The sequence below is a fragment of the Amblyomma americanum genome, chromosome 3 (genome assembly GCF_052857255.1).
Source record: "Amblyomma americanum isolate KBUSLIRL-KWMA chromosome 3, ASM5285725v1, whole genome shotgun sequence".
Classification (NCBI taxonomy): Eukaryota; Metazoa; Arthropoda; class Arachnida; order Ixodida; family Ixodidae; genus Amblyomma; species Amblyomma americanum.
In genome coordinates this window covers 196,980,451-197,005,397 of record NC_135499.1, presented here as the reverse complement: position 1 = coordinate 197,005,397, position 24,947 = coordinate 196,980,451, and the positions used below count along the sequence as shown (strand labels likewise).

Genomic DNA, 24,947 nt, shown 5'->3' with positions numbered 1-24,947 from the left:
TATTTATGGTATAATCATTCATTCATATGTAGTAGTTAAATATAGCTCTGAGAGCACTAAACATGTTAAGCAGAGTATTCTAGGTTTCCAGAAGTTAGCTGTGAAAACAAGTAGTAGTGTGCCTTCATCTTGGCAGCCTATTGCATACTTAGCTTGTTGCTGTGCATTAATTAGGCCACGTTATTCATATTACCACATAGGTGGTGTACTCCAGGGATAACTTCATGCAGCTGAATGTGAATGCAACAGTGATCAAACCTGACCAAGGCACAAAGGAAATCACCAATGTTTTCCACTTCACCTTTCTCCTTGATGGAGACAGTCCAGCACCCCGAGTGGTCCCGAGGTCTTATCCTGGTGAGTTGTAGTGGTTTGCGCATAACCCACTGCCCATGCTGAATGAGGAAACACTCGTTTAGCAACCAAATGCACGCCATTTTTGGTTACACCTGCACCTTATAATGGTACATTTCTGCATGAAGTCATGAGCCTTGTCTTATGGTATAATATGATATTATTTTGCCTTGCAGTTCAGTGCATTTTTTAATTTAAAAGTAAAACTATTCAGCAGCAGTGCTAACAATCCCCAGGTCAAACATCGGTGACGATCATTTTCTATGCTCGAAGCACATGCTTGCTTTTGCGTCTTACTGCAACCATCAGTAAAATGAAAGATGCGAGCTACCTTGTAGGTGTAAAGAAAAAAAGCCTTGGCACGACTCATTTTGAGTGTAATAAGGTGATCAGGATGCAGCAAAGAGGTTTTATTCATGAACTATTCACTTGTTCACTCAAGTGAGACTTTCATGTCTTATTGCGTTCTACAAAGACTAAATTTTTGTTCAAAACTGACGTTAATGGTGCAGCTAAGTTGCACTGTGTAATTTCTTCCTCCATGTCATTCCTCAGAAAAGTTTACCATAATGTAGTCAGAATACGCTTGGACAAAAGTTGCTTTAGTGATCTTTCTAATACATCACAGCTACTTTTTGTAAATTGTCTTGCACGGTAGAGCTTGTCAGCACAATGTTGCTGAGAGAAATGGCGATTTTAACTAGCGTGTAGAAGAAATTGCCAGCATGCTACTCTGCACAGAGGGGAGCCTGGGAGGGAAAGACAGAAGCAGAAGTGCACAAAAAAAAAAAAAACTCAAAGGTAGGGTGTAAACCTTGCAAAAGATTCAAAGGCACTATTTTCTTTGTACCTGCAGATGGGCAGACAAAAAAGCCTTTCGGTGGTTGATGGCATGGCTCAGAGGATGCTCTCTGGCTACTTACTAAATACAAAGTGTTGGCTTATAAAAGAAACACTCAGGAATATCCTCCATCCTGCTCTTATTCACCCTTTGTGTGGTAATTCTTCTTTGCAGTTATCGCATTTTTTGTTACCACGTTGTTGATTTTATTTGCATCTTGTGGAAGTACTGCATTTGCACAAATACAATGCTGCTGTTACCACGTTGTTGATTTTATTTGCATCTTGTGGAAGTACTGCATTTGCACAAATACAATGCTGCTGCAGATATAATGCCAGTTTTATTCCATGTAAAAACTAAAGGTTTGCGTGAGCACTGTGTCGGCTTCCGCAGCGTCAGCATCATTAAGAGGCAATAGTCAAGATCTTAAAATGCGCAACACGGTCAAGTGCGGCAAAACTGCCCAGAGAAGTGGTGATACACCACTGCCCTTCTATGGCAGGCGCTGCCAATCGGTGGGACTAGCGCACTAAAATATGTAGTCGTCAATGGTGGGCGAAATGGGACAGCAGTTTTACTTTACTATATCAGATTTTACTGTAGCGGGGTTCTGCTGTATTTACAAAAGCAAAGTAGTGCACCAAAGAGTACAACAACAGAGCACGCTCAAAATTGTAGGTTCTAACCCCAAGAGGGCTAACCCTATGCACCGAATCACCTTGCAGCATGCCTTGTGCATATGTGCTACCTGCCACTTCTTTTGCAGTTTGTGTAAAACTGTGAGAATTAATTCTTTTGCAAGCACAAACAGTACTAGCAACATTTTGGGGAATAAAAGTAACATTTGATTTGTACAGGATTGCACATGATGTGAAGAGCATTATAGGGTCAGCTGCAGCATGCATGTCACTTTAAAAAGAGAAACCATGATGAAAAGCATTTGGTGCGGTTGGTTTCTTTGCAGAGAGTATGCTTTATATCGAAGGGAAGCGATACCTAGACCTTGCCCTGGCGTCGAGACGATCTTCAGCAAGCCACAGCAAAGGCCACAGCAAACATGGTGCAGGTCACAGCACGGATCACAAACCAAAAACTGGAGTAGCTTAAGTACTGGCCCAAGACTATGCCCATTGTCCAAGTGAAAGCTAGGCTTTCACCGGTTGTGAAGATGCTTTCGCGGCAGCCAGACAAAGGCAACTATTGACAATCAGTACAGCATGTGGATGTATCACCATTAAAAAAGGTGTGTTGTAAGTGCACTACTATATCGTACCGTATTTACACGATTGTAAGTCGACTTGAATGTAAGTGGACCCCCCCCCCCCCCGCAAATGACATTTCCGAAAAAAAAAAAGCTTTAAGGTTGTTCAAGTTTGGCCTTGAATATTTGAATGCGATAGCATTATCCTGTGGCCATCATTTATCGCCAGCCGCTATCGGCTGCTGCGCACGGCCATGCCCGTGGGCACATTCCAAAACGAAAGTGTGTTAGTCACTGGACTACTCGTTCACACTTGCACCATCGTCCTCACTTGCGCTGCCGTCGTGATCGCTGCTGCGGTCCCACAGCACGTCGTTCTAACGTTGTCGTCCAGCAACATCCCACACTTCGCAAACAGCCACATCACGACATCGCGTGGAACAGCTGAAAAATTTTCCTCACTGCCGCTGCCACACCTGTAGCACACGTTGCGAACGCCGAACTTGTGGCCCGGCGCACAGTTCGCTTCTTCGGCGTAAAGAATGACAGCCATCTTGAATGTAGCCATGAACGAGTGCCGGTGGCATACCGGACACAGAGCACAAATGACTGACGAAGCACTACATTAAAACTTGTGAAACGTAGCTGGCAGTAGTCAAATGCATCAGAGCCAAAGAGAAACTACCTGTGAATGGCGTCGGCTCTTCCGTCGGCTATCGACACTTCCCAGCGCCACTGCCGCTCCGAGGGGGGGAGCCGCCTCTATTGGAACAGCGGCTCTTCCATCAACTATCAACGCTCCCTTGAGTGCCAAGCGCGCATTTGAAAGTAAAAAGAAAATATGTTGGATGCTTGAGCTTCCTGTAGAATGCGATTGCGTTATCGGGCCGCTGCCACTTATCAGCAGCCGCAGGCTGGAGCCACATGTGGGGAGTGGTGCCAGTTTGCTGCTTATTGATAGCCGCCATCGGCCGCCGCCTGCGGGGAGTAGAGGATGCCAGTTCTGCGCGTTGACATAGCAGCTTCTCAAGGTCAGCACCAAGAGTGACAAGACGGAGCCGCGCAGCAAAAATGCAACCACGCTGTAGCATGTCCGATGTCTCGTTTGTCTCACGTTTACTTATATTACCATGTTTTCGTTTCAATTGTAAGTCGACCCCCCACTTCGGATTTTTAAATTTTGAAAAATAGGTTGACTTACAATCGTGTCAATACTGTATTTGCTGAAGTGTGCATTGCATGCCGATTTCAACATGGCCGAGAGTAGGCATAAGCATGAGCACTCCACAATTCAGTTCTAACTCAGTGTGGTGGTCTGGCTTTTGATACAATTACTTACCGTAGAAGGCACATTTTTCTCTCCGATGCTTATTTCAGTTTGTTATGTTCTTAAATACATAGTAATATATGTGCTTATATATTAAACATATCATTTTAGTTTTGTTTGCTGTGCTCTGTGTGCATACCTATACAGTCAACGACCAATTTTTTTAACTCTCTAAGGAACATGAATGTGTCCAAAAAATCAAATTTCACCGAAAAAAATCGCCAACTTATTCCCAATATGCCGGAGAATGCGGTCAGTCCTTATATGCACTTCTACAGCTTCTCAAGACTAAAGCTCTCCGCCAGTCTCGTACAGAGAAGACTAGCAGCAACCGGTTTCATGAGCACGGCGCATGATGGCTGTACTGTCTTCGGCACATTGCTGACAAACGCATAGGCTGGGACGAAATCTAGACGCGAAAGCGAACCCGCCACTATGGGAACTGCACTGTCCCCACAGTACAAAGGTCCAGAACGACAAGAAGGCAAAGATAGGAAACAATAACAGACAAACGGCTGATGCAAGCACTCCGTCAGGGTTGGACTTCGTACTAAAGTCTCGTGACTGGAGCCAAAATCTGCATCGCAACAGGCCATATGCACTCCGTGGTGGCTTGGGTATAATAAGAGTTTTGTCAGTCATCAAAATGGCACTTGGTGGTTTTACAACAGAAAAGTTAACGTTTTAATCTGTTTTGCGTGGGTACGCCTTCGCTTTGAAATGCACCATCATTTTCTTCCACGCTCGCAGTCTTCGTGGAACCGTATGCCTCCCACGCTCATTGCTGCTACCTCTTCCCGTGGTCTGAACGAAAGACTCAAGATGGATGAGTTCCGCGAACTGCGGCTAGTTGTCAAGTTTGTGCGTCTGATGGCTTCCAAGAATGTTACAAAAAATTGGAAACCACATGGGCGCAATCGTAGACTTGCAGAGAATATCAGCCTCACCTTTTACGAGGCTTCTTTTAGCTTGAATTTCATTTGTTTGATCAAGTTCCGGTTTCTCTTGCAGTTTTAATTAACGAGCTTCACCGTACACATTACATGGCGGCTCTGGCACAGGCAGCGAGTGCGAATGAGATCTGAAAAGTCTAGCAGTCAGCCGCGGTGCGTTCGAAATTTCAAGCACTATTATACACAGGCTCTATGGGCCATGTCGCGATGCTGCAAAAAGTCCGGAAAATCAGCGGTCTGAATTTTCAGTCGTCGACTGTATTACCTAAACAGCTCTATTCACCACACATCCACACAAGAAAGAAAATCCTTTACTGAGACAATTTATGTACATTACATAATGCTATGTGCAACAGTAAATGAAGCAATAAAAAAGGCACCCCCTCCCTTTCCGCCCCAGGAGGCTTGAACCGGAAAAAGGCTCGTGGGGCAATACACTGTTTGCGGCAGTGCATAGTCCGAAAAATGTGTTTCCAATATTAGAGAGACCAAAAATGATGCAAGCTAGATTTCTGTACATTAGGTAGTGTACAGCACAGGAACAAAATGTACACTCTTGTGACAAACCTTTCAGATAAAATGGCATTGACCATTTAATAATCACATGCACACCTGGTACTGACAAATGCAAAATTGCTCAACAATGCTTCTTTGGTGCCTAGGCTTTCACCTAAACCCATTCACTCTTTCAACTACCAGCTGCATTTACATTTTACTAGGCGATGTGGCAGGGACATGTAGAATTTATCATACAGACAGATGCCAGAATAGTTGTTGCTGTTCACAACAATAAAGCATCCTCTCCTTGCAATCCAAAACTCTCGCACTACCACAGGCTGATCAAAAACTAGTACCATGGCTAAAAACACTTTTTCGCATCACTAACAGCAAAAAGAACACCTGTACCTCAATTTTCTTGAACAGCACTGCTCGCACACTGCCCAAATGTAAAATGAAGACAAAATAAATAGCTTACACGAGCTAATGCAAAGGGGTCCATTCTCGCATGCTAATGGAACACAAGAAAAGCGCAATTATCCATGCACACAGACACACATGCAAACAGACAAAAACCATGTGTCCAATTATGCACAGCCTGTACAAATTAGTGTCCCATATTTAATCTTGGGTTAGTAGTGCCTCTACAAATGTGGCCATTGGTGGAGTAAGCAGAGACTGATCTTGATGGTGGCAACGAACAGACGTTGCAAGCCTTTCACTGCCTATCCATGCCTGGAGGAACAAGCAAGCTTCATTCCTGTCAAAGCCTCTGCTATGCTGCCCTCTCAAATAATTTGTCTAACAACTCAGACAAGAAACATGAAAATTTAAACCAGCATGAACATCTCTACACAGCTAAGTTTTTGAGGAAGAGTGTTGTGGATATCTTTTATTTATTTATTTATTTACATACCTACAGTGCCCTTGCGGGCATTAGTGTAGGGGGGGAAAGAAAAGACAATATGAGTGCACAGATGATACATAATACAAATTCAGCTGCAAATTGAAAGGCAAGAAACAAGCAGTGAAAAATAAAACGATGCGTTTACACGTAGTTGTCTTGATATTTGTATCACTTAATCACACTGTATCATGGTAAGTGGAAAAACAGGCATGGGAAGTTAAAAGCAATGCTAAAACCCATTAAAAAAGAATATTTTTCAGATCCTGGAGAAAAGACGAAGGGGTCTCGGAAACAATTTCTCCAGGCAAACCATTCCACTCATGTATTGTCTTAGGGAAGAAGCTGTTCTTAAATAAGTTTATCCGGCAAGCATATTCACGCACTTTTCGGGAATGGTCCATTCGTGCAGATACATATGTTGGTTTCTTTAGATATCTATCTCTGTCGATGCCTGTTCTAGAGTAAAAGGTATAAAATAGCAACAAGCGCACGTATTTTCTTCTGGTTTCAAGCAGCGGCCACCCCAGGTTTTTGAAAAGATCGCGAGATCTTTTCGAAAAGTCAATTACCTGACACAAAGCGAGCAGCTCGTGCCTGCACGCGTTCAAGTTTTGCAATGTCGCACTGGGTTGACGGATCCCGAGTACTCCAAGCGTACTCAAGAATGGAACGCACATTTGACAGAAATAATGTGTCCTTTAGCTTATTTGGTGCCTGATTAAAGTTTCGTCTGAGGAAATTTAACATTCGACTAGACTTCAGAGTTATGTATATGAGCATTCCATGACAAATTGGCAGAGAATACAACCCCCAAATATTTGTATTCGCTTGCAACCGACAGGCAAGTTCCATCCATGGCATAATTGGTAAGCATTAGTTGTTTTATAGATGTAAACCTTACGAGATTGCATTTGGATAAATTAAGGGACATCTTCCAGGACTGGCACCACAAGAACACGGAGTCCAGGATATTCTGTTAATGTTGAGCTATCCCCCTTATCCACAGCTATACCCCCCCCCCCCCCCCCCACTTTTTTTTTGTCTGAAATAAAATGCAAAAAAGAAAATTTTTCTTGCCCCTGCGGTGGCCAAGGGAGAGAGTGGGCAGTAAGAGGTACAGCTTCCGGTCCTCTAGTTCTAGTTGTGCAGTTAGGGACACTGCCATTCTACTCCAATACTGGCGTATATATTCGATTATATGCTGATGACTGTGTTTTATTTCGCGATGTTAGCAATGAAAACGATCAGAGTGACCTACAAAATACGCTTACTAATATTGTACAGTGGTGCAAGCGCTGGGACATGACACTGAACGCAGATAAAAGTGTTTCTCTTCGCATAACTAACAAGATAAACGCTCTACATTATGCATATAAATTAGAATCATCACCATTGCAACAAGTAGCGTCCGTAAAGTACTTGGGTGTAACACTTACTAATAACCTTTCCTGGAACTCTCACATAGATAACATCTGTTCACTCGCATTCCGTAAGCTCTGTTATATAAGGCATAAACTTCGAAACGCCCCCGCTAACGTTAAGCTCTTAGGTTACAATACTCTAATTAGACCCAAGCTTGAATATGCTTGCATAATTTGGGACCCGTATACTAAGTCTAACATAAGGAAGCTCGAGAACGTTCAAAGGAAAGCAATTAGATTCATATATTCAAAATATCTACCCACTGACTCCCCCTCAGACTTGATGCGTGCTAACGGTGCTAACGGTAAGAACTACAGGTAAGAAGACGAAATTTTCGTTTAGATTTTCTTTCATTACTTCTTAATAATAAACTCAGACTTGACCCTTCTGCTTATCTTTCCCCAATGCCAACACGGAATACACGACACTATCACAAAGCTCTTTTAAAACCATATTTTGCCCGGACTAACTCGTTCAAGTTTTCCTTTTTCCCACGCACTATATCTGACTGGAACTCATTAACCGTACCAAATCAACCCTGAAAAACAGACGCGTTCCTCAGCCATCTTTGATATTGCGTATTATGTATTTTTTCTGCTTTGTCTTGCATTGCTGTATTGTTGTTTTACTACATTATCTTTGCTGTATTGTTGTATTTTTGTTGCTATACTTTTGCTTTTTGTGCACCTGCCCTTCCTGCTTGGACCTAACCATGGTCTGCAGTATGCACATAAATAAAAAAAAATAAAAAAAAATAACGGCACGCGTGCAGTCACAAGCACTCATGCCATCTTGCAACAGGGTGCAGCACTTCAGATTTCACGCCACATAGGTGTACACCTTCCTGCAAACAAATAATAAAACTGTCAGTTTATCGCAGCAAAGGGGTGAATAAGGAACATTACACGTGCAAGCTGCACACTACCGTTCCAAATACATACACACGCACAACTGAAAAAATAGCGCACGCAAGGCTTGTTACCTGTCTTCCGCAGTCCTGGCTAGGTACTCCCTTTCTATAAGGCCTTCGATCCTCCTCTTGATCACTACAGGGCTGGGATAAAACCTGGACCGCAGCTGGCTGGTGACCTGGTGCAAAGGAAGTTGGAGTGCTTTATTAAAACACTTGGGAAAAGCAGCCCGGCTCCACATAAAAAGACTCACTACAGTTGTGGACCAATTTTTTGGACTCTGGGGAAAATACTTTTGGTTAAAGAAAATCAGTTTGCTGATAAAAACCAGCTGTAAAATCATGAATTTCGCCACTTCCCATGTTACGATTACGAGATTAGCTTGTATTTGAATTGGAGCCATACTTTCATGTCCACACTGCGCCTGTCCGCACTTCATTGATGCTGAAATGCATGACGTGACCGTGGATCATGCCATGAACTAATTCCACACTGGTGCGCCACAACGCGACCCTCGCGGCCCAATGCATGGGACGAAGGCATAGAGTGCATACAAAACACTGCCATACTATATCCCAGATCACCCCACCCGGCCACGGGCAGCAGTTGTGTTTAAGCCGCACGGATGCGGCCATTCTGTCATTATCAACGATTGCACGCACGCCCAGGATTGCGCACCTTTCAAAAGCACCTCAATAGGGATGAAGAGCATGCTACTAACTCGAGAGGCAACAATGAGATCCAGGATGGCATCTTCCACAGCAACGGTGATAGCGAACATTTGGTTATTAATGGCAGCGGTGTTTGCTCGTGTCTACGTTAGATCGTGAGATCAAATTTTTGAAGCCTTTGGACTCCGCAGAGTCCAAAATATCGAAGCTCGAAAATCAGTCTGCTTCCATACAAGTGGCGCCATCTTAAAGTGGCTTGCAAAATGTGTGCCAAAATTACACACCAATAAATGCCCCAATGTTGTCCTCCTGCACACAACAATAATATGCATGGAAGGGGAAAGCAAGTTTTTTGATGCAGTACGATAGTGTCGCAAACACTTGACGCCTCTCAGATCCACCTTGTGTACTGGTAACACCTGGCAGGTGGAAGCATGACAGCCGATGTGCACTTGTCATATAACACGATGCTAATTATCGCCAAATTAAAGGCTCACAGGATACTTACACCTAGTTTTTGGTTTTAAGATCTGACACCTGGGTTTTTCGCAACTCAATGTCCAGCAGCAAAAGACGCTTTTTATTCCCATGAAACTGGTAGTTTCAAGCTGGAATGTTTTCTATTTTCGCAACACTCCGCTTCAAGTTCATGACATTGGTGATGACAACATCTGAGTGCTGTCAGTTTTCATTTAATTTCCCAATTTTACTTTTGTTTTTGTCTTCCTTGTTCTATAAAAATGCATATTGGTAGTGACAGAAATGTTATCTCTAGCTTCAGGTGCACAGTCTTCCAGTTTCTACTCTACTCAATAAGAAATCCCACCTGTCATCGCTGCAGCATACTAATGAAAATAGCTGGTGGCATCTTCACACGTTACATTTTTCACGTTGGCAGTTGCCACATCTAGTGGCGAAGCTGAGCCATAGCTTGGCTGCATGCCAATGACGTTCCATGCTGTATTCCATGCTGCAAACGAAAATTCCCTCAGCGAGACCCAAAAATGTCAATTTCAGTCCCTTTTTTCCTGCAGCAGCTCGAAACTCTGGTAATCTGGAAAATGTGCGAATAAGATCCTAAAATTTTCCTCAAACTCCATAAAAATTTCTTTTTTACCAAATTTTACTCCTAAAATTCCTAAAAAAAGAAAAATTCCACTAATGGACCATCACTGCTGCATGCTTGCATTTCGTATACTTTGTGGCTCAGGCTAGCCATAGCAACCAGTCACCCCTGAAGAAGGAGCCGATGCGGCTCCAAAATGTTGGGTTTCGAATTAAAAAAGTTTTGGTTGGAGATGTGTTACAGTTTACTACAAGTTATCAAACCGAATCAGACAGGCAATTCTGTCGAGATGTTTAGTTTTCAGGCTTGTGCTAGCATTCAATTGCTAGAAGACTGATTAAAAACTGTTCTCCTGCCTAATAACACAGTAATAAGCCCGGAATCTAAGCCAAGTCAAATTCATCCTCAATGTACCATGAGTGTCCTTCAATCACATAGATACCCTAAATTAGTGTCTAAAAGTTTAGCTCTCATTCCCATCAGAACACACAGCCCGGAAAGCTCACACTTTGCGCTACCGGTGCGCTCTTATTGTCAGCCTTTGTTTTGCTATGTCTGGCCGCAATACTAAAACTTGTGCCAATCACGAGTTCCTTTTCCTAGGCATTCTTGAATAATATGCCCACAGTACTTGCAAAATTGCAAGTGAGTGGCTCACCTCTGTTACAAGGACGTTGCGCGACAGCTTCTTCCGTGCCTTCTTTATCCTCACAATGGCAGCCTCAATCGTGCAGCCATGATTAAGTAAAGCAAGCAAAGGTGACAATTCCTGCATTAGGCCCTTAAAAAAATAAATAAAAAGAAAATTAGCCACAGTGCCCCTCCCCCCCCCCCCCCCCCCCCCCCCCCCCGCAAAACATCTCCGCACAACGGTGCAAAGTTGCGCGGAAGCAATCTAGTCGGGAACCTACTGCACTTGCTGCCCGCACATCGCTGACACCGTGATCTCTAGTCGTGCTGTTCGGAATCCATTGATAACATTAAAATTTTTTTTTTTCTCAGAGGCAATGAAGATGGAGCAACATAATACATTCACAACTATTTTGCTAGTGGCTATCATAGAAATACATTTTTTTCCGTCGCGGTGTGTTTGTGTATTGTTAAATTTACTGCTACTTTTATATAGACATACACATTATATTAAACTCTTAAGAGTTTTTTTTTTTTTTTGTGGGTTCGGTATTGGCGAGTCCGACAGTTCTGGAATTGGGACTATGGTGGAAATGTGGTGGAATAGGGGCACACAAGGAAATATTATACTGAGGTCATACAAGTGCTGCATAAACGAAGCTAAAACTGGCCATAAGCTAATTATGGTGCAATCTGAGAAGGTTAGCAGGAAACAAGTTTCACTGTGCATCCTATTATAGATATAATACTTTCTCGCACTCACTCAGTCATTGCCACCAGTATCTGGCAATTTTTTTTTGTGGCAACTTAATAAAAGAAAACATCTCATAAACAAAGTTTTCAAAAGTAGGTTATAACATGCAAATTCAATGACAGTCTCAAAAACGGAAGCTCCGATTTACAGTCACATAAGAGTGTGTCTTACAACAATCACAAATCAGGAGAGACTGCATGATAACAGCAAAAATCGTAAAAGGATATTCATGTTTCCGGTCTTCATCCACCTTGCTCCTGGTTTCGTTCCTCTCTGGCTCACTCTCACCTTTAGCAGCAACTGCACAGCAAAACGAAAGGAAGGGGAGAAGTAAAAAAGCTATGATGGGTGACAATATGGAAAGACAGCAAGATGCTCATCTGCAACAAGTTGCAGATGCAGGGAACAAGTTGAGATCCAAGCTACTTGGAGGACAAGTAAAGCCCAATTTCCCTAATGTAACTTAATATGAGAAGAATGCAGAGAGCGCCACTGAAAGCAAAATGTCAGTGGAAAGGAAACTTCAGCCCTATATTCTCAGCAGCCCCATATAAGTTGGAGCAGAAGTGTGTTCTCTGGGTGTACAGGCGCGGACATAAGTAAACAGAGCACTCCATTCCGTTCTAATTGCAATCTCGCCTTCCCTATGGGACTTCAGGAAACATCATTTGTTCATGAGAAAGCGAACTATCGTCTACTACTAGCCTGCACATACCACAGTTGCCAGTCTCAAATAGGAAGCGAGTGAAAAATGTTAGGAGGCAATCACCTGCTCCGTTTACTTTTGGCTGCGCCTGTACGTACATCCAGAAAACACGCTTCTGCCCCAACTTATATACCCCATTTATGAGGCTCTCATGCTGGGACCAGTGGCATTTGCCCACTGAGCGCAGTTATATAATTTAATTTTGACCGCTGTGGTGATGGAGGTGATGAATACACTTTAGTAGGTTAAGCTGCTGATAGTTCTTATTATAGGAGCCAAATTATTATAAGAACCCTAGCGATATATCTGTGTGCCAGGCCAACCTCTCTGCTTCCCTTTCATAAGTTATGCTCTCTATGCGAGACGAAACTTTTTCAGGGTCAGGGTCCCTTTAAATTTAGCGCGCTTAAATTTGTAGATGGCGGGTGGTGCTAAATAGCATGCGTTGTTGTTGACAACCTGGTGCGAAATAGTCTCGCGCCATGCTTTCGGGCTCTGTGCCAAGGCGGATTTTCTGTGCGCTGTCACGCCGCCGACCAAATCCCAGACCGTCTCATTCGTTAGCGAAAGTCTAGCGAAAGGACTCTGCGAGGCGTCCACCTTCAGTACACCTTCCTCGTGTCCAACCGTGCAATCGTGCAACCGGGTGCAACCTGGAAAATGCGAATGCGGAAATTGTGATGTCATGCAATTGTGCGATCGAGGCGCTTGCGCAAACCACCAAACGTCGCGTGCTCGCGTTATTCTAACCGATGTACTCGAAATATTTTAAAGAAAAGACGAAGACGTTACGTAGATGCCCTTTTGACGAACGTAATGGTTTTCAGCAGGTGAGCTTTGGTCGCGCGCATTCAGTGTTTAAAACAAGTACGGCCGCGTAAGGTCCTCTATGTGTCTTATCGCTTGATATTTGGATTGTCCCATGAAACAAATATGAATTAAGCGCACGTTATCATAACCGTAAGACTGACAGTTGCTTTTGTCTGATATAAGACGTGCGATATCAGTCTGTGTAGCAATGGAGTCTTATTTCGTTGTTTCAGGGCGTTAGCTGCCTTGCTGCAGCACACTAGTCGCCACAGGCTGACAAGCATTTCGATCTGCCCCGTGAGGACCATCATAAGTTTTAATGAGCCGCTTCGTCCAAAGACAATGCCAGAAGGTATGGTCACTATCTGTGTGTGTACTTCCTTTTCTTGAAGGTGTGACTGTTGCTAGGAGCTTCTACGGCTCGGAGGCATAATCATGCAATGTGAGCGCAACTACACACAGTATTCTGGCAGGCAGACTTAATTTCCACTCCCTTATGAGACCACGGAGTTTCATAAGGCTGATATATGCATTTTAACACATTGATATAAGTTTATGACCTTTATGATGAGTGTGCACAATGAAATTTGTGCTCCAGTTATTTCATCATTCTCATGGTCCTGTGCACTCCACTGACACATGCAGCTGCAGTGTGTGGTCATGGGTACAGGTATCTGTAGAAGTTCTGGGACAACAGAAGCCGCGGAAAAGCCTAATTTCGTGGCAGTCGAAGTATGCGTCTATGATCTGAACAGTGTACTTTGCGCTTCCCTTGCTTGAACTGTGCAATGCGTCGCCATGTTGCATGTCGCCATGTCGCCGTTGTCATGTTGCACCTCGAGGCAGTGAAGAAATTCAGGTGTTCTGCAACTTTCATGTTCAGCAGACTTCTGAGGTGGCACCAGTTATTATCATCTGTCAGTCTCGTTTAGGCAACAGACCTTGAGTCATCTTGATTTTGGTAAGTGGTAGCAGATGCTTATGGTGAAAGAACCCTGGTAAAAGAACCACACTGGTCGTTTCACCTCCTGTTTCGAAAAATCTTGAATGAGGTGTCACTGTACGTGTATGATGAGCAACATGGCCACAGTATATTTTTTTCATGTGGCACGTGACATGCAAGTGAAATTGCATTGATTCCTGCAAACATGTTCAAAGGCTCTGTCTTCTGCTGTGCAAGCGATTGCAAACAATTTTTTTGTTACCTCAGATATAACGTCAGCAACTAGCCGGAGCCAATGGGGCCAGTTACATATTCTGTCTTAAACTACGTATGAACACATTGCGGATTGTAAAGATGCTTGCATAGATTGGATGACATGTGTGGCATGTAATGCCGTGCTCTGTCCACTTGGGATGCAGTGTTTCTGATGAGTATGAAAATTGACTGAACACATTAGCAGCCTTTGGCAGCTTAGAGAGTCTCATCAATCATACATCATTCACTACACTTATATATTTGTGACTATTAACACACTGCTGCCTCTGCGTAATTTCTTGCTTTACCTATAAAAGTGAATTGCTGAGATGTCAACACTGTACCAGATTGCCATCGTGCGATGCCAAGCAAGAAATTGCGAGGGAGAAGAGAGGTCTGGGTCCTCCACTAGCTCTCGGCGCTATCAGCAGAAAGGGTCACACAGCAGTTTGTGTGACCAGGATGTACTAACAATTGATTAAAATCACAATTCCTGGTGTACTAGATTTGTTAAGGGATAACATAATACGAGGTGTGACACAAAAGAAACGAGACTAAGTGTTTAGCTTGAAAAAAGAGTAGAGTTGGCAACAACTGTTTTGCTGACATCATCCCACACACGTCCTCTATTCATGCAGCCAGTTTCGAGGGAACTGATCACACCATTTAGGAGTTCTGCGTCGTTGATTGAACACGTGCAACTGCATTCTTGCAGAAAAATGTCTGATGTAAAAACCGAACAGCGAATCAACATCAAGTTTCTTGTGAAACTTAATAAATTAGCCACGTAAGCATTTCAAATGTTAACCGAGGCTTATGGGGATGAAACTTTGTCTCATGCATGTATGTTTGAAAGGCATAAGTGGTTTTCAGGGGGAAGGGACAGTGTGGAAGACGATGAACATGCCGGGCACCCAAGGTCAGCGATTACAGACCAAAACATTGCCAAAGTTCGTGATGCGATTGGTGGTGACTGAAGATTAAGTGTTTGTGCAGTGGCGGAGTTGGTTAACTTGGATAGGAAATCTGTTCGACGCATTTTAACAAATGAATTACACATGAGGAAGATTTGTGTGAAGAATGTTCCAAAAGTTCTGTCCGATGACCAAAGACAGTGCCGTAAAGACGTGTGTGTGGACATGCTAGAACGCAGTGCAAACGAGCCAAACTTGTTGGAATCTCTTGTAACATGTGATGAGACATGGACTTTTACCTATGACCCAGAAAGTAAGTGCCAGTCAATGCAGTGGAAGTCTCCAGGATCCCCAAGACCCAAGAAAGCACATATGTCAGAATTTATAATTATAATTGGTTTTGGGGGGAAAGGAAATGGCGCAGTATCTGTCTCATATATCGTTGGACACCTGAATCGCGCCATAAGGGAAGGGTAAAGGAGGGAGTGAAAGAAGAAAGGAAGAGAGAGGTGCCGTAGTGGAGGGGTCCGGAATAATTTCGACCACCTGGGAATCTTTAGCGTGCACTGACATCGCACAGCACAGGGGCGCCTTAGCGTTTTTCCTCCATAAAAACGCAGCCGCCGCGGTCGGGTTCGAACCCGGGAACTCCGGATCACTAGTCGAGTGCCCTAACCACTGAGCCACCGCGGCGGGGCACATATGTCAAAATCAAAATTCAAAACAATGTTAATTGTCTTCTTCGCCATTTATGGAATTGTAATGATTGAGTGGGCTCCCAGTGGTCAGACTGTTAATGAACACTACTACATTGAAGTACTAAAAAGATTTCGTGAAAAAATTCGGAAAAAAAAGGTCACAGTTGTGGAGTGATGGATGGCTGTTGCACCAGAACAATGCACCCGCTCATACGGCCCTATCTGTCAAGCAGTTTCTGACCAGCAAAAACATTACTGTAATGGGGCATCCACCTTATTCACCTGATTTGGCCCCATGCGACTTTTTTGTATTTCCTAAAGTTAAATCTTGCATAAAGGGAACCCATTTTACCTCAGTTGAAGAGGTTCAGGCAAAAATAGAGAATCTCCTGAAGGGCCCTCCAAAAACCTCGTTCCAGAACTGTTACCAGCAATGGTAGCACCGAATGCAGAAGTGTGTGAATGCTGAAGGCGACTACTTTGAAGGTGATAATGTCACAGAGAACTGATTCTGTAAGTACAATAATTTATTGGACCAGTCTCGTTTTTTTGTGTCACACCTCGTATGTCTTCAATTCTTTGTTGAGAATACAAACATGAAATAGCCATGTTCTGTATGGAAGGCATCATGAACATCACAATTGTTTCTGCAGTCTAATGTTCTATGGAGGAATTTTAAAGTAAGGCATGAAGAAGTGTGCAGCCAGTTCTAAAGGTGTGAAAAACAGGCTTTCATTACAACAAGAGGCAAAGGTACCTACACAGAATCTGGTGCCTTAAAATGTGTGAACCATGCCAGAAAACCAACCACTCGGGCAACATGCCATCTGTGAGGCTGATGCCAAGCTCCCCTCATCCTGATATAGTCCACAAAAATACTTGGTGTAGATGCACTCTGCATTCTTTAAAAAACTGAGTCATTTTACAAAATTCTGGCTGCACTGTTAGCAAAAACACATGGTAAAACCATCAGCTGCTCATTCCATAAAATGCCTGACCAACATTGCTGACACTAGTAATTAGCAAAATTATTGTGTAGGTTTACATTATTATTAGGGTTGGACTTCTCGGTTGAAACAAAAAAAACTATAAAAGTACGCTGAAATGAATTTTTGAGATTGTTTTTTAACTCAAAAAGGTCGGTACTCTTGACATGCATGCTACAGCTAACTGGCTATCGAGTTGGAGTCACACTCAGTAAAGGAGATAGATAATAATGTGTGGAAGTCAGGGGCATGGTGAGACGGTTTATTGTTTTATTATGTAGGATAGTGCATTTTCAGGTATGGTTCCTCAGGTATGGTACCTTGCACACCTCCACAGACTGAGACGCTCAACCTCATCGCCAAACGCCATATGTTAACATCGCCCGGTTCACTATTATCGCCCACTTAGGGCACTTAATTGGTTAAGCCCTTTTCTCTATTGCATGTAAGGATCTTTGAAAACATGCATATGCGGCACGAAAGCGTGTCGTTTTCTGGTTACCATGACAATTCAGAATTCCCTTGTGGTCTGCGTGCTGTCAGCACGCAGACCACATGGTTTCCTACGCTCTTGTTGAACAGCCCAGTGATAACACGGCAGAACCCATCATTTACAAATGAACTTCCATTTGCATTTTGTTCTGTGGTTCTGTCATTTAACTGCGATTACTTTTTTATTTGCAAAAACATATCTTTTGCAGTTAAGCAGTGCTATGAGTACTTACCAGTAATTAATGACCATTAGTGCATTAATTACAAGTAGATCGACTTAGGCTCACTCAGCTAAATTGCTCAGGCTGACAAAAAAGCCAAGATAAACTCCAAATGACTTTTTGCCCTACAGGAATACCATATTATATCCCTGAAAAAAAAAAAAAAAACTAATCCATCCTATGGAAGTAATATTCAGCAAGGGAAAAAAAAATGGGAATGGCATTCTGAAATAATGAAGAAAATCACCTAAATTAAAAAAAATAAAAGCTAAAAACTGCAACCCCTATTTAGCATGTTATGAAAAAATTAACGTTCTGCAACCATAGAAGCTCTTATTGTCTGAAGTTTCCTTTTATTTCTCTTTTTCAGTGATGGAAGCACTAAACAGTTATGTGGGAAATGTTGCTGATGTGTAAGTAGGATTGAGTTCATCACATGTACAAATAAGGGTACCTGTCCCTTTGCATGACTGTGATACATATGAGCTCAGCTTGCACGCTTTTGCTGTGTTTCTTCCAGAAATACTGATGCAACTCTTAGCAGGCATGTCACAGTCCAGACTATACCATGAAGCTTATAAATACATCACATATCTGCACTTTCTCTGCCTTTGGAGTGGGCTTGTTGCAAAAGCCTGATCTTGACCTGCTGCTGCAGACATCCTTGCTCCTTATGTGTAACCTTCCTGTTCTAGCTTAGCAAACAGCCACAAACAGCGACAATTTATGTGATATATCACTTGAACTTCTGTCATGTTTTATTTAATTCATGGATTGGAAATTGGAAACAGTTGGCTAGTCATTGCCATTCAGAAGATGGGAAAGGAAGATTCTGTAACCTAGATAGCAAAGCACTTTTATTAAGCATGATATGGGTGTCGTGGTGTGATACGTATTTACTGTGCATGTCATAGTGTTCATGCTGAACCTTAAACAAATGGTCATTTTGAAAAAGTATATTGTAAGAGAAGACTTCAAGGGAGACGTTTATTCCAGCCCGCTGGCAAAGACGTGCTCCCAGCGAACAGCACCAAGCGATCACGATGGGAATGTACAGTGCATGAAAAGAGGATGAAGTCGCAGCCAGAGAGGCGAAGACGACGAAAGCGCATAAAGTGCTCACACTAACTACCCGCGCGGTCAGAAACGGCCAGCCTGGCTGCGATTAGTCCGATGCAAAGCGCCGAATGAAAGGCTTCAGACGGGAAACGTGGACAATTTCAGTCCCGCGGTATCGGCGGTCCGGGGGAGGATCAACGGGTGTGACGCGGTAGTTCACTGGTGAAGTTTGGTTGAGCACCAAGTAGGGACCAATGAAACGAGGCTGGAACTTGTCACAAAGACCAGGCGTCCGCAGAGGGGTAGAAAGCAAGACTTCGTCTCCAGGGTTGAACGACACAACGCGGTGCGTCATGTCGTAGTGACTCTTGCGATCCTCCTGGCAGGCGTGAGTGTTCAGGCGAGCAAGGTGGTGGCATCGGGCCACGCGGGAGAGAAATTGTTCGGGGAGAGACGGTGAGGAGCTCGCAGGCGTCGAGAAGAAAGAGGCGTCGAGAAGGGTAGTGGGAGAACGGCCGTACACGAGGAAAAACAGGGAGTAACCAGTGGTTCGTTGCAACGCGGAATTGTAGGCAAAAGTGAAAAAAGGAAGGACTGCGTCCCAATTCCGGTGGTCAGGTTCGACGTACATAGCAATCATATCTGAGAGGGTGCGATGGAACCGCTCTGTAAGACCATTGGTCTGGGGATGGTAGCTGGACGTCATCTTGTGAAGTGTAGAAGAAGCTTGCTGCAGAACTTCGGCAACAACGGTCGAAAGGAACGTCCGGCCGCGGTCACTGAGACGCACCTGAGGAACGCCATGGCGGAGCACGATGGATTGGAGAAAGAAGGAGGCAACTTCGGGCGCCGAGCCATCAGGCAAGGCTGCGATCTCGGCGTAATGTGTGAGATGGTCAATGGCAGTGACTATCCATCGATTACCTCGTGTAGTGCGAGGAAGCAGGCCATACAAGTCGATGCCGACGACGGCGAACGGCGTGGCAGGGCATGGTAGGAGCTGCAGATGTCCAGCGGCAGGTGAAGTCGCCCGTTTTCGGCGCTGGCAGAGCGGGCAAGATGCGACGTATTTAGCGACGCTGGAGGAAAGGCCAGGCCAGAAGAAACGGCTCTTGACGCGGTCATACGTTTTGTGAAAACCTAAGTGACCGGCTGTCGCGTCATCGTGGAGGGCCTCCATATTACGGGAGCGAAGTGTACGTGGCACCACGGGAACCTAGCGGGTCCCATCAGGGCAGTAAACGTAGCGACAGAGCACATCATTTTCGAGTTTGAACTGGCCAAGCTGCCGACGCAACCGAGCGGTAGGAGGGTAGGAAGCTCCCGTGAGATGGTCGATTAGGGAGCGGCAATACGCATCGTTGCGTTGGTTCGATGCAAGGTCGTTTAAATCGTCAGATGCGATGCAGGGGAGTGCGGCGAGGTGTTGAAGAGCTTGCAACGATGAGGAGGCGCTGTGAGATGTGGAAGGTGGAGTTGAAGACAGACACGAAGAGTCCAGAAGAGGGCAACGAGAAAGAGCATCGGCGTCTCGATGTGTTCGACCGGACTTGTAGGTGACGTCAAAACGGTATTCTTGGAGACGAAGAACCCAGCGGCCAAGGCGGCCAGTCAAGTTTTTCAGGCTAGACAACCAGCATAAAGCGTGATGGTCTGTGACGACCGTGAAGTGGCGACCGTAAAGGTAGGGGCGAAATTTATGCACTGCCCAAACGACGGCAAGACATTCCTGCTCAGTGATAGTGTAGTTACGTGCGGCTGGCGAACGCAATAACTCTTTCGCAAGAAGTAGTATCACGCTGCAGAAGAACTGCACCAAGGCCGTGGCCGCTAGCGTCAGTGTGTAGTATGGTTGTAGCAGCATCGTCGAAATGGCCAAGGAAAGGGTCGGAGGTGAGAGCTTGCTTTAAGGCTTGAAAAGCACTTTCGCATTGTTCAGTCCAAACGAAAGCACTGTGAGCAGTGAGGAGCCGATGCAATGGCGCGGCAATGGTCGCAAAATTTCGTATAAAGCGCCGAAAATAAGAGGACAGACCGAGGAAACTACGCAGTTGTTTAGTGTGCTGGGGACGGGCAAAGTTCAGGACAGCGGCAAGCTTGTCAGGGTCGGGTCGAATGCCGTCCCGGCTGACGAGGTGGCCTAGAATTGTGATTTCCTTCCTGGCGAAATGGCACTTTTTCGTATTTAGTTGAAGGCCAGCAGAAGCGAGGCAAGTGAGCACTTCATCAAGGCGGCCTAAGTGTTCACGAAAAGTTGAAGAGAAGATAACAATATCGTCCAGATAGCATAAGCAGGTTTTCCATTTCAGGCCGCGAAGAACTGTATCAATCATGCGTTCAAAAGTAGCAGGAGTGTTACACAGTCCAAAAGGCATAACATTAAATTCGTAAAGGCTGTCAGGAGTAGCGAACGCGGTTTTTTCCTTGTCTGCTTCATGCATGGGGATCTGCCAATAACCAGAACGGAGATCTAGGGTCAAAAAGTATTCAGCTCCTTGAAGAGAGTCGAGGGAGTCATCACTCCGGGGCATAGGGTAAACGTCTTTACGGGTGATTTTGTTGAGGGCACGGTAATCAACACAAAAGCGCACTGACCCATCCTTCTTCTTCACCAAAACCACCGGGGAAGACCAGGGACTGGTGGAAGGGCGAATAATGTCACAGCGGAGCATATCACTCACATTGTCCTTGATGACTTTGCGTTCAGATAAAGAAACGCGGTACGGTCGGCGGCGAACAACCGAGGTACCCTCGGTCACGATGCGGTGCTCAGCCACAGAAGTCTTGCCCAGGGTAGAGGAAGCCACATCAAAAGATCCCTGGTGCTTGAGAAGCAAGTCTAGTAATAGTAACTCTTGCCGTTGCGACGCTGGGAGATCTGGATTGATGGTGGCAGAGAGGACGGAGAGAGAAACATCCGCGGAGGGAGGCGATGAGGAGGAGGGTGCAGTAAGCACGACGAGGGAAACCGGGTGCATGTCCAATGTGCAGGAAAAAGAAGTGCCTTTGGGTAATACTAGAGGTTCACGAGAAGTGTTCAAGGCAGCGACGATGGCTGACCAATTTTCAAACCGAATCAGGCTAGGCGGCAAGGCAAGGCCCCTGATCAGATGTCGAGCAGAAGGCGCGATGAAGACATCCCCATGGACGATGGTATCAGAAGTAAGTCGTACAAGATCTTGACCCCCAGCGGGCAAAGCCGTATCAGCAGTGGCAATGAGGCGATGATGGGGCTCGAGGACTTCAGATGATGGGTCGCTCTCGGTCATGTGCACGATGCGGTCACGGCATGAAATAAAAGCACTGACAGAAGACGAGAAATCCCAACCAAAAATCATAAGGTAAGCGCACGGAGAAAGCACAGCAAATTGTACGTGGTGACGGACACCGTCAATATAAACCCGAACAGTGCACTTAGCGGATGGGCGAATGATGACGTCATTAGCGCCACGCAGGGAAGGCCCATCGTACGGCGTTTTCACCTTCCTTAAGCGGGAACACAAGTCTGCGTGAACAACAGAAACTGCAGCACCCATGTCAATCAATGCCTCTATCTGTAAACCTTCAACCCACACTGAAACCATATTAGACGGGCGCTCCGGAGGTATTTGTCGGTGTCCGAAGCATGCAGCTTTCTCTCCAAAAACTGCAGGAGCTAGTTTTCCGAGCGCAGGTCAGGCGCCGCAGAAGCCGCCCGAAGCGGAGAAGAGCAGCGGAACGGCGAAGCGGATCGAGCTCTGGTGGGCCGATAACCACGAGGGCGAGCAGAGGTGGGGGGAGGTGAAGAAGATCGTCCCAAAGAGTCAGGGAAGGCATGGCGTTGAGGAGAGGGCGCACGAGTAGAGTAGCCGCTTTCGAAGGCCGCATACCCGCGATGTTCGTCTTGAAGGCGCCGGCGGCAGAAGTGGGGAATATGGCCCCGGAAGCCGCAATAATAACAAATCGGGCGGCTGGGGTGCCAGGCCAAGGAGAACGCAGGCGTTAAGGCTTGATGTGCTAAAGCGGTGACATGGTCGCGGGGCGGCGCTGGCGTTAGAGGCGGACCAAAGACAGGTGGCATGGCAGCAACCTGAGCGTACGTGGGTGGAGGGCGAATAGCATGGGTGTCTGGTGCCAGAGAGCAGGCTACTGAGGCCAACTCTTCTTTGATGATGCTGCGAAGGCCAGCACCAGTAGAGGACGGAGCAGAAGGCGCAGGTACGGTGAGGCACGGAGAACCGTGAGCGAGAAGCTCCTCACGAATGAGCGCACGAATGAGGGCACGCAGGTCGGAGTCGGCCGGCAAAAAGGAGGCAGCCGGGTCAGGTTGTAAACGGATAGATTGCAGCTGATCGAGGCGTTGACAGGTCGCGATGATAGCATCGACGGTAGTAGGGTTTTGGACGGCAAGGGCATTGAACGCCAGAGAGCCGATACCCTTCAGGACGTGGCGAACACGGTCAGCCTCGGTCATGGTGTCATTGACACGGCGGCAGAGAGCAAGTACATCCTCAATATAGGAAGTATAAGACTCGGCAGGGCGCTGGATGCGGTCAGCAAGCTTCTTCTTAGCGACTTCAGATCGAACAGCCGGAGAGCCAAAAATCTGTCGCAACTGCTGCTTGAAACTTGTCCAGTCGGGAATATCTGTCTCATGATTTAAGAACCATGTCAGTGCAATGTCAGTTAAATAAAAGGACACATTCAGGAGTTTAAGGGAATCGTCCCAGCGGTTGAACAAACTCACGTGGTCGTAGTGGTCATAAAGTGCTCACAATATGTAGTTTAGTAAAGGAGTTTTTGAAGGGGGCAATGCTACATCATTTTTAAGATATTTGAGAGAGAGGGGGTAGGGGGTGGGCAGTGGGATTGTTCTTATGTGCATTTCTTGCAGCATGTTGCAACTACATGTTTTTCAAGCAACCCAGATTTGATCAAACATTTATGTTGCGGATGCTAATACAACTAATGACCTTCTGTATTGCTTTCATATCCTAACCAAGCAAACAAAAGTCAATGCTTCCTTTTCATTGAAACCCTAAAATCACTTTCCGAATACTATATTAAGCTTTCATGAGAGTTTTCTTCCTGCTGCTTTATGTTCAGCATTATTTTGTTCATAAATTTTTGTGTAGAGGCATTTTCAAAACTGGCCTCACTGATACTTATGAAGGGTTATGTTTTAACCGTCCTCTTGAGGATGTTTAAAGCAATCTGGCTCACAAATATGGGGAGGACACATTTTAAAGCCATTTCCTATGTTACTGTTGTTAACTTTGTGTTTTTACGAAGGTGAAAATTGTTATTCAGGGAATTCAAGCCTTGGTTTCTATTTTCTTTGCATACATGACATGTCTGAACTTTTTTTTTTTTTTTGGCTGCAGAAAAAGTGCTCACGAGAAGCTCCCAAAGACCCAGGAGGAGCTGTCTACACGTAGCATGCTGGACAGCTACGATGAGAGCATCATACCTGTTGCCACCTCATTGACGACACAGAAGAGCCACACCTCTGGCCAGGGATTTGTTCGTTTTGGTCGTATACTTGAGGACATGGATGAATTTGCAGGCACGTAACATTTTACTAACAGATTTATTTTCACATGCCACCATCTTGGATACTTTCAGAGTGCCGGTACTAAATGATGCCGGTGTAATGATCCTTTCTTACTTGCGGTGTCGTGCCCCCTTGACACTTGGTGGAATCTGTTAGGCCCGATGCTTTGTTCTTTCTGTGTCAATGCACATCTGGTTTTCCTTGTACTTGCTTTGGCTGGTGACATTGAGTTGAACCCTGGACCACCAACGCTTGAAACCATATCAGAGGCCATTGCACGAATGGAGCTCTCGCAAAACACCATGTTGTCCGAGCTTGGTTTGATATGTTCTGCCCAAACAAATATCGAATCCCTTGTCAGCCATATTTCCACCCGTGTTGACATACTAGAAAAAAAAGTGGAAGCTTGCCAATCTGACGACCAACCTACCGCTAACACTGTCATTGAAGAGCTGACTGCCGAAGTTAAGGTGCTCGCAGGGAAATGCAATGATTCCGAAAACCGCCTTCGCCGCAAAAATCTGCTTTTTTTCAGAATCCCTGACTCCAGTGATGAAGCGTGGACAAAATCCGAATAGGAAGTCGTATCTTTCTGCACTGAGAACCTTGAAGTACCTATCCAGAGCTCAGATATTGAGCGAGCTCACCGACTTGGCCGCTTCCGCGAAGATAGAAAACGTCTCATTATTGTTAAATTATCCAGCTTTAAAACCAAGTCAAACATTCTTTCTGCTGGATCTAAGCCAAAGGAAACCACATTTTCAATTCGGGAATATTATTCAGCGCGTGTACATA

General features: G+C 45.1%; 3 protein-coding genes across 5 annotated transcripts in view; 2 read left to right on the top strand and 1 right to left on the bottom strand.

The window, feature by feature from the left end:
- LOC144125808 (acyl-coenzyme A thioesterase 9, mitochondrial-like) overlaps nucleotides 1-3,839 on the top strand; it is a 33,563-nt gene extending 29,724 nt beyond the window's left edge. For all 3 annotated transcript variants that reach the window (XM_077659517.1, XM_077659518.1, XM_077659519.1), the window contains 2 exons: nucleotides 201-357; nucleotides 2,160-3,839. In XM_077659517.1, coding sequence (XP_077515643.1) covers nucleotides 201-357; nucleotides 2,160-2,302 — 300 coding nt within the window. In that variant the 3' untranslated portion in view covers nucleotides 2,303-3,839. The remainder of the gene's footprint in view (nucleotides 1-200; nucleotides 358-2,159) is intronic.
- A 3,250-nt stretch (nucleotides 3,840-7,089) lies between these two features.
- LOC144122832 (cullin-3-B-like) lies at nucleotides 7,090-12,583 on the bottom strand. The gene is made up of 5 exons (XM_077655826.1): nucleotides 12,565-12,583; nucleotides 11,763-11,910; nucleotides 10,810-10,879; nucleotides 8,486-8,592; nucleotides 7,090-8,347 (listed from the first exon to the last, which is right to left on the bottom strand). The coding sequence occupies exons 1-5, from the start codon at nucleotides 12,581-12,583 to the stop codon at nucleotides 8,323-8,325; spliced, it is 369 nt and encodes a 122-aa protein (XP_077511952.1). The 3' UTR covers nucleotides 7,090-8,322.
- A 213-nt stretch (nucleotides 12,584-12,796) lies between these two features.
- Nucleotides 12,797-24,947, top strand: part of LOC144125810 (acyl-coenzyme A thioesterase 9, mitochondrial-like) — a 31,884-nt gene continuing 19,733 nt past the window's right edge. Inside the window, exons 1-4 of the mRNA XM_077659522.1 lie at nucleotides 12,797-13,071; nucleotides 13,285-13,403; nucleotides 17,931-17,973; nucleotides 23,983-24,164. Of these exons, the coding sequence (XP_077515648.1) occupies nucleotides 13,058-13,071; nucleotides 13,285-13,403; nucleotides 17,931-17,973; nucleotides 23,983-24,164 (358 nt within the window). The 5' untranslated portion in view covers nucleotides 12,797-13,057. The remainder of the gene's footprint in view (nucleotides 13,072-13,284; nucleotides 13,404-17,930; nucleotides 17,974-23,982; nucleotides 24,165-24,947) is intronic.

Coding starts and splice junctions, on each gene's coding strand:
- LOC144122832 (XM_077655826.1), bottom strand. Junction 10,880..11,762: donor GATGAAGACCGGAAACATGA/ATATCCTTTTAC, acceptor TCATGGCTGCAC/GATTGAGGCTGCCATTGTGA. Junction 8,348..8,485: donor GCCAGGACTGCGGAAGACAG/GTAACAAGCCTT, acceptor ATTTGTTTGCAG/GAAGGTGTACACCTATGTGG.